The sequence below is a fragment of the Mixophyes fleayi genome, chromosome 4 (genome assembly GCF_038048845.1).
Source record: "Mixophyes fleayi isolate aMixFle1 chromosome 4, aMixFle1.hap1, whole genome shotgun sequence".
In the NCBI taxonomy this organism is placed as follows: Eukaryota; Metazoa; Chordata; class Amphibia; order Anura; family Limnodynastidae; genus Mixophyes; species Mixophyes fleayi.
Genome location: NC_134405.1, coordinates 10135882 through 10148618, shown reverse-complemented (window position 1 = coordinate 10148618; position 12737 = coordinate 10135882). Strand labels below are relative to the sequence as shown.

Sequence of the window (12737 nt, the reverse complement as noted above, 5' to 3'; positions counted from 1 at the left end):
ACAACACCTCCGGGATCCTGTGAGTGTAAGCCGTACCTCCAGAGTCCTGTGTGTGTAAGCCGTACCTCTGGAGTCCTGTGAGTGTAAGCCGTACCTCTGGAGTCCTGTGAGTGTAAGCCGTACCTCTGGAGTCCTGTGAGTGTAAGCCGTACCTCCGGAGTCCTGTGAGTGTAAGCCGTACCTCTGGAGTCCTGTGAGTGTAAGCCGTATCTCCGGAGTCCTGTGAGTGTGAGCCATACCTCTGAAATCCTGTGAGTGTGAGCCATACCTCCGGAATCCTGTGAGTGTGGACAACACCTCCAGAGTCCTGTGAGTGTAAGCCGTACCTCCGGAGTCCTGTGAGTGTGAGCAATACCTCCGGTGTCCTGTGAGTGTGGACAACACCTCCGGGATCCTGTGAGTGTAAGCCGTACCTCCAGAGTCCTGTGTGTGTAAGCCGTACCTCTGGAGTCCTGTGAGTGTAAGCCGTACCTCGAGTCCTGTGAGTGTAAGCCGTACCTCTGGAGTCCTGTGAGTGTAAGCCATACCTCCGGTGTCCTGTGAGTGTGGACAACACCTCCGGGATCCTGTGAGTGTAAGCCGTACCTCCAGAGTCCTGTGTGTGTAAGCCGTACCTCTGGAGTCCTGTGAGTGTAAGCCGTACCTCTGGAGTCCTGTGAGTGTAAGCCGTACCTCTGGAGTCCTGTGAGTGTAAGCCGTACCTCCGGAGTCCTGTGAGTGTAAGCCATACCTCCAGAGTCCTGTGAGTGTAAGCCGTACCTCCGGAGTCCTGTGAGTGTGAGCAATACCTCCGGTGTCCTGTGAGTGTGGACAACACCTCTGGGATCCTGTGAGTGTAAGCCGTACCTCCAGAGTCCTGTGTGTGTAAGCCGTACCTCTGGAGTCCTGTGAGTGTAAGCCGTACCTCGAGTCCTGTGAGTGTAAGCCGTACCTCTGGAGTCCTGTGAGTGTAAGCCATACCTCCGGTGTCCTGTGAGTGTGGACAACACCTCCGGGATCCTGTGAGTGTAAGCCGTACCTCCAGAGTCCTGTGTGTGTAAGCCGTACCTCTGGAGTCCTGTGAGTGTAAGCCGTACCTCTGGAGTCCTGTGAGTGTAAGCCGTACCTCTGGAGTCCTGTGAGTGTAAGCCGTACCTCCGGAGTCCTGTGAGTGTAAGCCATACCTCTGGAGTCCTGTGAGTGTAAGCCGTATCTCCGGAGTCCTGTGAGTGTGAGCCATACCTCTGAAATCCTGTGAGTGTGAGCCATACCTCCGGAATCCTGTGAGTGTGGACAACACCTCCAGAGTCCTGTGAGTGTAAGCCGTACCTCCGGAGTCCTGTGAGTGTGAGCAATACCTCCGGTGTCCTGTGAGTGTGGACAACACCTCCGGGATCCTGTGAGTGTAAGCCGTACCTCCAGAGTCCTGTGAGCGTGAGCCATACCTCCGGAGTCCTGTGAGTGTGAGCCATACCTCCGGAGTCCTGTGAGCGTGAGCCATACCTCCGGAGTCCTGTGAGTGTAAGTCATGCCTCTGGAGTCCTGTGAGTGTAAGCCATACCTCTGGAGTCCTGTGAGTGTAAGCCGTATCTCCGGAGTCCTGTGAGTGTGAGCCATACCTCTGAAATCCTGTGAGTGTGAGCCATACCTCCGGAATCCTGTGAGTGTGGACAACACCTCCAGAGTCCTGTGAGTGTAAGCCGTACCTCCGGAGTCCTGTGAGTGTGAGCAATACCTCCGGTGTCCTGTGAGTGTGGACAACACCTCCGGGATCCTGTGAGTGTAAGCCGTACCTCTGGAGTCCTGTGTGTGTAAGCCGTACCTCTGGAGTCCTGTGAGTGTAAGCCGTACCTCGAGTCCTGTGAGTGTAAGCCGTACCTCTGGAGTCCTGTGAGTGTAAGCCATACCTCCGGTGTCCTGTGAGTGTGGACAACACCTCCGGGATCCTGTGAGTGTAAGCCCTACCTCCAGAGTCCTGTGTGTGTAAGCCGTACCTCTGGAGTCCTGTGAGTGTAAGCCGTACCTCTGGAGTCCTGTGAGTGTAAGCCGTACCTCTGGAGTCCTGTGAGTGTAAGCCGTACCTCCGGAGTCCTGTGAGTGTAAGCCGTACCTCTGGAGTCCTGTGAGTGTAAGCCGTATCTCCGGAGTCCTGTGAGTGTGAGCCATACCTCTGAAATCCTGTGAGTGTGAGCCATACCTCCGGAATCCTGTGAGTGTGGACAACACCTCCAGAGTCCTGTGAGTGTAAGCCGTACCTCCGGAGTCCTGTGAGTGTGAGCAATACCTCCGGTGTCCTGTGAGTGTGGACAACACCTCCGGGATCCTGTGAGTGTAAGCCGTACCTCCAGAGTCCTGTGTGTGTAAGCCGTACCTCTGGAGTCCTGTGAGTGTAAGCCGTACCTCTGGAGTCCTGTGAGTGTAAGCCGTACCTCTGGAGTCCTGTGAGTGTAAGCCGTACCTCTGGAGTCCTGTGAGTGTAAGCCATACCTCCGGTGTCCTGTGAGTGTGGACAACACCTCCGGGATCCTGTGAGTGTAAGCCGTACCTGCAGAGTCCTGTGTGTGTAAGCCGTACCTCCGGAGTCCTGTGAGTGTAAGCCGTACCTCTGGAGTCCTGTGAGTGTAAGCCGTACCTCTGGAGTCCTGTGAGTGTAAGCCGTACCTCCGGAGTCCTGTGAGTGTAAGCCGTACCTCTGGAGTCCTGTGAGTGTAAGCCGTACCTCTGGAGTCCTGTGAGTGTAAGCCATACCTCCGGAGTCCTGTGAGTGTGAGCCGTACCTCCGGAGTCCTGTGAGTGTGAGCCGTACCTCCGGAGTCCTGTGAGTGTGAGCAATACTCCGGAGTCCTGTGAGTGTGGACAACACCTCCGGGATCCTGTGAGTGTGAGCAATACCTCCGGTGTCCTGTGAGTGTGGACAACACCTCCGGGATCCTGTGAGTGTAAGCCGTACCTCTGGAGTCCTGTGTGTGTAAGCCGTACCTCTGGAGTCCTGTGAGTGTAAGCCGTACCTCGAGTCCTGTGAGTGTAAGCCGTACCTCTGGAGTCCTGTGAGTGTAAGCCATACCTCCGGTGTCCTGTGAGTGTGGACAACACCTCCGGGATCCTGTGAGTGTAAGCCGTACCTCCAGAGTCCTGTGTGTGTAAGCCGTACCTCTGGAGTCCTGTGAGTGTAAGCCGTACCTCTGGAGTCCTGTGAGTGTAAGCCGTACCTCTGGAGTCCTGTGAGTGTAAGCCGTACCTCCGGAGTCCTGTGAGTGTAAGCCGTAGCTCTGGAGTCCTGTGAGTGTAAGCCGTATCTCCGGAGTCCTGTGAGTGTGAGCCATACCTCTGAAATCCTGTGAGTGTGAGCCATACCTCCGGAATCCTGTGAGTGTGGACAACACCTCCAGAGTCCTGTGAGTGTAAGCCGTACCTCCGGAGTCCTGTGAGTGTGAGCAATACCTCCGGTGTCCTGTGAGTGTGGACAACACCTCCGGGATCCTGTGAGTGTAAGCCGTACCTCCAGAGTCCTGTGTGTGTAAGCCGTACCTCTGGAGTCCTGTGAGTGTAAGCCGTACCTCTGGAGTCCTGTGAGTGTAAGCCGTACCTCTGGAGTCCTGTGAGTGTAAGCCGTACCTCTGGAGTCCTGTGAGTGTAAGCCATACCTCCGGTGTCCTGTGAGTGTGGACAACACCTCCGGGATCCTGTGAGTGTAAGCCGTACCTGCAGAGTCCTGTGTGTGTAAGCCGTACCTCCGGAGTCCTGTGAGTGTAAGCTGTACCTCTGGAGTCCTGTGAGTGTAAGCCGTACCTCTGGAGTCCTGTGAGTGTAAGCCGTACCTCCGGAGTCCTGTGAGTGTAAGCCGTACCTCTGGAGTCCTGTGAGTGTAAGCCGTACCTCTGGAGTCCTGTGAGTGTAAGCCATACCTCCGGAGTCCTGTGAGTGTGAGTCGTACCTCCGGAGTCCTGTGAGTGTGAGCCGTACCTCCGGAGTCCTGTGAGTGTGAGCAATACTCCGGAGTCCTGTGAGTGTGGACAACACCTCCGGGATCCTGTGAGTGTAAGCCGTACCTCCGGAGTCCTGTGAGTGTGAGCCGTACCTCTGGAGTCCTGTGAGCGGGAGCCATACCTCCGGAGTCCTGTGAGCGGGAGCCATACCTCCGGAGTCCTGTGAGCGTGAGCCATACCTCCGGAGTCCTGTGAGCGTGAGCCATACCTCCGGAGTCCTGTGAGCGTGAGCCATACCTCCGGAGTCCTGTGAGTGTAAGTCATACCTCTGGAGTCCTGTGAGTGTAAGCCATATCTCCGGAGTCCTGTGAGTGTAAGCCGTATCTCCGGAGTCCTGTGAGTGTGAGCCATACCTCCGGAATCCTGTGAGTGTGGACAACACCTCCAGAGTCCTGTGAGTGTAAGCCGTACCTCCGGAGTCCTGTGAGTGTGAGCAATACCTCCGGTGTCCTGTGAGTGTGGACAACACCTCCGGAATCCTGTGAGTGTAAGCTGTACCTCCGGAGTCCTGTGAGTGTAAGCCATACCTCTGGAGTCCTGTGAGTGTAAGCCATACCTCTGGAGTCCTGTGAGTGTAAGCCATACCTCTGGGATCCTGTGAGTGTAAGCCGTACCTCCGGAGTCCTGTGAGTGTGAGCCATACCTCCGGAGTCCTGTGAGTGTGAGCCGTACCTCTGGAGTCCTGTGAGTGTGAGCCGTACCTCCGGAGTCCTGTGAGTGTAAGCCATACCTCCAGAGTCCTGTGAGTGTAAGCCGTACCTCCGGAGTCCTGTGAGTGTAAGCCGTACCTCCGGAGTCCTGTGAGTGTAAGCCGTACCTCCGGAGTCCTGTGAGTTTAAGCCGTATCTCCGGAATCCTGTGAGTGTAAGCCGTACCTCCGGAGTCTTGTGAGTGTAAGCCGTACCTCCGGAGTCCTGTGAGTGTAAGCAATACCTCTGAATCCTGTGAGTGTGAGCCATACATTTGGAATCCTGTGAGTGTAAGTCCTGTGAGGGAAACCACCCTTTCAGGATTCCGAAGGTATGGCTTTCACTCCCAGGACTCCGGAAGTATGGCTTACACTCATAGGACTCCGGAAGTATGGCTTACACTTACAGGACTCTGAAATGGCTTACACTTACAGTATTATGGAGGTATGGCTTACACTCACTGGATTCCAAAGTGTAAGCCATACCTCCTGGAATCCTGTGAGTGTAAGCCATACCTCTGGGATCCTGTGAGTGTAAGCCATACCTCTGGGATCCTGTGAGTGTAAGCCATACCTCTGGGATCCTGTGAGTGTAAGCCATACCTCTGGGATCCTGTGAGTGTAAGCCATACCTCTGGGATCCTGTGAGTGTAAGCCATAACTCTGGGATCCTGTGAGTGTAAGCCATACCTCTGGGATCCTGTGAGTGTAAGCCATACCTCTGGAGTCCTGTGAGTGTAAGCCATACCTCTGGGATCCTGTGAGTGTAAGCCATACCTCTGGGATCCTGTGAGTGTAAGCCATACCTCTGGGATCCTGTGAGTGTAAGCCATACCTCTGGGATCCTGTGAGTGTAAGCCATACCTCTGGGATCCTGTGAGTGTAAGCCATAACTCTGGGATCCTGTGAGTGTAAGCCATACCTCTGGGATCCTGTGAGTGTAAGCCATACCTCTGGAGTCCTGTGAGTGTAAGCCATACCTCTGGGATCCTGTGAGTGTAAGCCATACCTCTGGGATCCTGTGAGTGTAAGCCATACCTCTGGGATCCTGTGAGTGTAAGCCATACCTCTGGGATCCTGTGAGTGTAAGCCATACCTCTGGGATCCTGTGAGTGTAAGCCATACCTCTGGGATCCTGTGAGTGTGAGCCATACCTCTGGGATCCTGTGAGTGTGAGCCATACCTCTGGGATCCTGTGAGTGTGAGCCATACCTCTGGGATCCTGTGAGTGTAAGCCATACCTCTGGGATCCTGTGAGTGTGAGCCATACCTCTGGGATCCTGTGAGTGTAAGCCATACCTCTGGGATCCTGTGAGTGTAAGCCATACCTCTGGAGTCCTGTGAGTGTAAGCCATACCTCTGGAGTCCTGTGAGTGTAAGCCATACCTCTGGGATCCTGTGAGTGTAAGCCATACCTCTGGGATCCTGTGAGTGTAAGCCATACCTCTGGGATCCTGTGAGTGTAAGCCATACCTCTGGGATCCTGTGAGTGTAAGCCATACCTCTGGGATCCTGTGAGTGTAAGCCATACCTCTGGGATCCTGTGAGTGTAAGCCATACCTCTGGGATCCTGTGAGTGTAAGCCATACCTCTGGGATCCTGTGAGTGTAAGCCATACCTCTGGGATCCTGTGAGTGTAAGCCATACCTCTGGGATCCTGTGAGTGTAAGCCATACCTCTGGGATCCTGTGAGTGTAAGCCATACCTCTGGGATCCTGTGAGTGTGAGCCATACCTCTGGGATCCTGTGAGTGTAAGCCATACCTCTGGGATCCTGTGAGTGTGAGCCATACCTCTGGGATCCTGTGAGTGTAAGCCATACCTCTGGGATCCTGTGAGTGTAAGCCATACCTCTGGAGTCCTGTGAGTGTAAGCCATACCTCTGGAGTCCTGTGAGTGTAAGCCATACCTCTGGGATCCTGCTTCTCTTTATTTGAAAAGTGGGCGTGAGCCATGATGGTGCTTTTGGCGTGAGATTCTAGCTATCATTTTGTAGAATGCACTAAATAAATGATAACTAGAATCTGATTGGTTGCTATAGGCAACATCTCCACTTTTTCAAACCCGCAGTTTAGTAAATCTAGCCCTTAGTCTATACATGCAGAAGAAGCTATACCATCATCATCATTTATTTATATAGCGCCAACATATTCCGTAGCGCTTTACAATTGGGGACAAACATAGTAAACTAATAAACAAACTGGGTAAAACAGACAAAGAGGTGAGAAGGCTGCTCACAAGCTTACAGTCTATGGGACAATGGGAGTTTGACACATGAGACTAAAGCTAAGTCTACATTTTGCATTTCGGCCCAGCCAGACTGCAAAGGTAAAAGTGACTCATAAGCTAAATGATCCTGTCACACAACAATGTTGGTCAGGGGGAAGTTGTCTTGTGTGAAATTGTGTAACGTGTGGTAATAGGGTAAGGTAGTGAGGTTAACAGGGTGCTTGAGGAATATTATAAGCTTGTCTGAAGATGTGTGTTTTCAGAGAACATTTGAAAGTTTGTGTCACTCACCGGAGTGTAAGTGCCTCCACTCTGGTACGTGGTTCTCCATCTTTCCCGCTTACACCTGTGTGGAACCGCGGCCGTCCGCCATCCTGTCACACTAGGCATGCGCAGGTCCCTTTAACAACTACACCTGACCACTAATGTGATTGATGGATCAATCACCCCTCCCTACTTAAGGCACCTGCAGCCTTAGGTAGTGGCCTGATCTTGGAGTCTCATTCCCAGTGATTCTCTATAGGTGTCTGCAGTTTCCAAGCTGCTTCCAGCTCTACTCGTGTCTGCAGTTTCCAAGCTGCTTCCAGCTCTACTCGTGTCTGCAGTTTCCAAGCTGCTTCCAGCTCTACTCGTGTCTGCAGTTTCCAAGCTGCTTCCAGCTCTACTCATCAGCGGTTCCCATACCCGCTACAGCGTGTCTACTCAGCTGATCGTCTGCAGTTTCCAAGCTGCTTCCTGCTCTACTCATCAGCGGTTCCCATACCCGCTACAGCATTACTACTCAGCTGATCGTCTGCAGTTTCCAAGCTGCTTCCTGCTCTACTCAATGGCGGTTCCCATACCCGCTACAGCGTGTCTACTCAGCTGATCGTCTACAGTTTCCAAGCTGTTCCCTGCTCTACTCAACGGCGGTTCCCATACCCGCTACAGCGTGTCTACTCAGCTGATCGCTTCTTCAGCTTCCCAGCTGATTCCTGCTCTACTTGGTATGCATAACCACTATTGACTATTATTGTTTACTTGCATACCTATTGAACTATACGTCACTACTGCACTAAGGTACAGTTACCTAAGATAGACTGTCTATGCTACATTGCCTGTTTACCCGGACAAGTTTCTCACTCAGCTGCGGAATGCTCTCATCATATTGACTTTGCTGTTACTGGCATATCCGCGCTGACCCGCTTCTCCACGCTGCAGAGCCAGCTACTATATTGACAGACTATTCATTGTACTTACCCACTTGTGTTGTACAAAACTCCTTTCTACTCGCGCTGTTTCCACACAGCTACAGTTTGCCGTTTCCACACCACTCTCCTGCACCTGGACAAGTCCTCATTCCTCCTCACAGCAGTGGTACAACTTGCTACACGCAGACCACTGACTTCCCTGCTACCTACCTACACCTGGACATTCCTCATCACAGCGGTGGTACAACTTGCTATACGCAGACCACCGACTACCCTACTACCTACCTGCACCAGGACAACCTCCTCATCACTACAGTGGTACAACTTGCTGTACGCAGACCACTGACTCCTCCACGAGCTACCTTCACCTACTCACGTCCTCTCATCTCGTCTGAAGCTATATCGCTTCTCTACGGTTCCAAGTCGCTGACCTTCCACCATCAACAGCTGCAAGTCATTGACTTCATAAGACATTCTCTACTTTCCTGCTGTTATCATCATTCCAATCATTCACCTAACTGCCCTGAGGTCCGTGGTCAACACCGCCCCTCTGTCAGTTATAACATCAGGTGAAACTCGGGTATAAACTCCTAGTGCCCGTGACAATTTGTAGACCAGAGGAGAGTTTTATTGTGCGAGGGAGAGAATTCCATAGAGTGGGTGCAGCCCGAAAAAAGTCCTGTAACCGGGAATGGGAGGATGTAATGCGTGTGGATGAGAGAATACCAGATGAGACTTGGAAAGGAAAGTCTATAAATGGGATGATAGTGACGTTAGCACAACTACGGTCAACCAGCGAGGATATAAAGCATAGCTACGTGGTAGCCATACTTCTGAACAGTTTACCCGATACATACAGTGCACTGATTAAGGCCCTGGTAACAAGGCCTGAAGTAGAACTAACGCTAGACTTTGTGAAAACCAGGCTTCTAGATGAGCACCAGCGCAGAAAGAAACTTATACACGACAACTTGGAACATGGCACCGCGAAGGCCATTAAAGCCACAAATATCAAGTCACACAATAAGGAAACGAGCGTGTTTTAGAGGAAAGGTACATGGACACTTAAAGAAAGATTGCTCCATATGGAAAGTGGAATAACAGAAAAAACTTCCAAAAGGGTCCAAGCAGAGAGCTAGAACCACACTCACTGACGCATGTACAAATCAGTGGAGTGCGACAGAAGGTCGTCTGTACCAGAATTGGGGCATAGATTCAGGAGCAACAAGTCACATAATGAGTATTAGAAACTTTTTCACAGAACTTGCATCACAAAAAGACAATCTATTTTGCAGACGGAGGTGGTATCACCTCTGCAGGCTACTAATGTTCTCCAATACTATGCTAGCTGTGCTTCTCTGTTAGTGCTTCCATCTAGGTCACTACCTAACCCTCTCCACATTTGGCTCTAGATGAAGCAAAACGTTTCCAAGGCCTATTTTTTTGCGATTATGCGATTCTGACAGTAGTTTTCATTACATTGTGCATTATGCACCAATCCATCTTCCAAGCATTCCACCATGGTGTTCAATTCACAATGTTATTAATGACTGGAGGAAAGCTGATGTAACCCATTGTCCAAGGTATGACTTTTCGTTTGGTACTGTTCAAGTGACATTTACTGTCCTCGAGGGTGACATTGTGCTTCCCCCAGTAGACTGCTTATAACAGAACGGTATATCTTCTTTCTGAGCCAAAAGCCAAAGTCATGAAAGAATATGGTCAAGAGTTTCATCTGGTCCTCCTTCTAAAGAGTCCTTTACCTCTTATCTCTGATCTGTCTGTGGTTGGCTTACAGAAATACAAATAAAATCACAGCTTAGTAATACCTTTATGTCATAAATATATCATTTATCCAGGCAGTCATTTGATTTGAAAAATAATGAGATACAGTGACTGTGTCCAGTGATGAGTTTTAATGAGAAAATCCCTGGTGCAGTCAGGATCAGAGCTTACGGGACTGCAGGCTAGAACGGCAAGTTGTGGTCAAATTTAACTTTTATTAGAAATTGACCTTTATATAGAAGTCAGTTAGTTCTGTCTCGTTTCCCTTTCATATATATATATATATATATATATATATATATATATATATATATATATATCATAAACCAGAGTTCAACAAAGATTTTAGAGTCTAGAAGGCACCCAGCAAATTTAGGAGCCACTCGAAAAAATTTAGGAGCCACTCGAAAAAATTTAGGAGCCAAGTAAACCCTAATTTTTTTTATATATGGTATCCACTAATAAATAGCAGTCCATGCATATAGAACCCCCTTTGCACACAGCTCTCCTCTTCTACATACATTACATAATCTTCAATCCACAGAATTGACCATCTCTATCCCCTTCTATCTCCACCTCAACCTCTTCAGCTCACTCCTCCGTCCCCACCTCTAGTCCATTCTCTATACATACCGCTCCGACTCGTCTGCCCATCCTCTATAGCAGCCTTTCCTGCTCTTGCTAACCGACTCCTGTCTATATCCCGTAGGCAGTACCCAAGTCAAGTGCAGAGGATCTGGGGCCAACCACGTCTGTAACCAGATTACACAATGATCCTGTTTTAAGATTAGCCCACCTATTGGCATACTTTCCAATGGTCCAGATTTTACTGAGAATGTCTAGCTATGCAGACCCCAAGATGGGTGAGGGTTAATTAGAAGTAAGCAGGTCTTGAACATATGTGGACATGGCTGGGTGAATCAGGGTGGGGTATCCGTGGAGTAGGTACGTGAGGATTATTTGTTCTCAAATTTTGCACTTTTAAATGTTCCGAGGTATGTAAAGGGGATATCAATGATATTGTTTCTAACAAGACATTGCTCAGATATAGTATTATTAAATAACTGCATTATTTTGTTTTTCCCAATCTCCCTGGTTGTCAGATACCCCTCCCATACACACAGACACTTTCTGTATTGATATTGGTTAGGTAAATACTTTAATAAATGATTGTATCTCCTTTAATGGAATAATATACTGTTCCAGACCAGGATTTACACTTCAGATTATATGCACCTCAATCACACACAGTTTACCCACTGATAAGTAGACCCTGATCTTTCCATTGTACCTCTCTCCATCCATTTTATGTCCATTGTAACTGTTGGCCCACTGATTTCATCTAGTAACTAAATATCCTCACTCGCGAGGTCCTACGAGGTCCGTGTTTCCCACTGCCATACGCCCCTTAAATTCTGTCCCCCTACACGCAGACCTAATGACCTTTTCACAGGCCTAGGTGAGCACCAATAGCACCGAATCAGAGTGATGTGTGGAAGCCGGACACACAATCCTCTGAGAACTCTCATCTTGGGTTGGTCACAATGGTGTGTGATGTCACAATGCTGCCGTGTTCCGTGATTAGGACCTCAGTGTATGGATAGCGGGACGTGCTCAAAGCCCTGGAAAGGAATGTCAGGATCTCTTACTCGCTACCCCAGCCTGGCAGAACAGTATTTATTATAGAAAATCTAGGATGGGAAAGAGGAAGCACACCAGTAGCCAATCAGAATACAAGCTGCTGAGCGTGAGTTATAAACCATCTATTTTTAGATGTATAATATAGTATTAATGTGTCCACTATCTCTGTTCAGATGTGAATATTATGGAGTCATTTGTGCACTTGTAGTGTATAAATCCCACATGTTACAGGATGATGTGTATGGTCTGTTCCCACAGCCCACATGTTATGGAACGATATATCCATAATTATTGTCAACATCCTAAATGTCTGAACATGATGTGTCAAAGGTTTGTATTTATTGTCAGGATCTAGACCTTGGGTATTATGGGCCTGATTTATTAAGGAAAGTAAGGTAAAACAATGAGTACGTTTTCTCCTGGACAAAACCATGTTACAATGCAAGGGGTGCATAGAAAGGGGCATAGATACAAGGGAAGACAGTGTAATTTTGCCACTGTATAAATCGTTGGTAAGACCTCATCTTGAATATGCAGTACAGTTCTGGGCACCACTCTATAAAAAAGATATTTTGGAACTTGAATGGGTTCAGAGAAAGGCGACAAAATTGATAAAGTGTATGGAGTCATTAAGTTATGAGGAAAGGTTAGCCAGTTGTTTACTTTAGAAAAGAGGCGTCTAAGGGGAGATATGATTACTATGTACAAATGCATTAAGGGTCAATACAGAGAACTTTCATGGGAACTTTTTACCCCAAGGACTATACATAGGACACGTGGTCATCCCCTAAGGTTAGAGGAGAGGAAATTTCACAACCAGCATAGGAAGGGGTTCTTTACAGTAAGGGCAGTTAAGATATGGAATTCGCTTCCAGGGAAGGTTGTGATGGCAGATTCAATAGATATGTTTAAGAAAGGGTTAGACAAATTTTTTGTGGAAAAGTGTATCCAGGGATACGACCGTTAATTAAAATGAAGGATAGTAGTGGATATAGGGAAAAAATAGGACTGCAATATTGGGTCTGGCGGGATTTTTTTACAATTGAAACAGATGGGCGGTTGCTTACTCTGGATCAATTTCAAATATAAGTGCAGGATCGCAGGAGATCCAAAATAGGTTGAACTTGATGGACTGGTGTCTTTTTTCAACCTCATCAACTATGTTACTATGTTACAAATTCGTTTTTTTTTATTGTGCACATAAATTAAATACTATCTGTTTTTTTCATGTAGCAAACAA

The 12737-nt window shown here is 48.9% G+C and overlaps 1 protein-coding gene across 3 annotated transcripts in view; it reads left to right on the top strand.

The window, feature by feature from the left end:
* LOC142151031 (F-box only protein 24-like) overlaps positions 1–12737 on the top strand; it is a 32691-nt gene that overhangs the window by 12276 nt on the left and 7678 nt on the right. Inside the window, exon 1 of one of the 3 annotated variants that reach the window (XR_012691133.1) lies at positions 8499–9654. The exons of 1 other annotated variant lie outside the window; for it this stretch is intronic. Coding sequence is in view for 1 of the 2 variants with exons in the window: in XM_075206284.1 (XP_075062385.1) it covers positions 11553–11603 (51 nt within the window). In the remaining variant the exon portion in view is untranslated. Of the gene's footprint in view, positions 1–8498; positions 9655–10251; positions 11604–12737 lie in introns of those variants that run through there. One more of the 3 variants, XM_075206284.1, reaches the window with a different exon arrangement.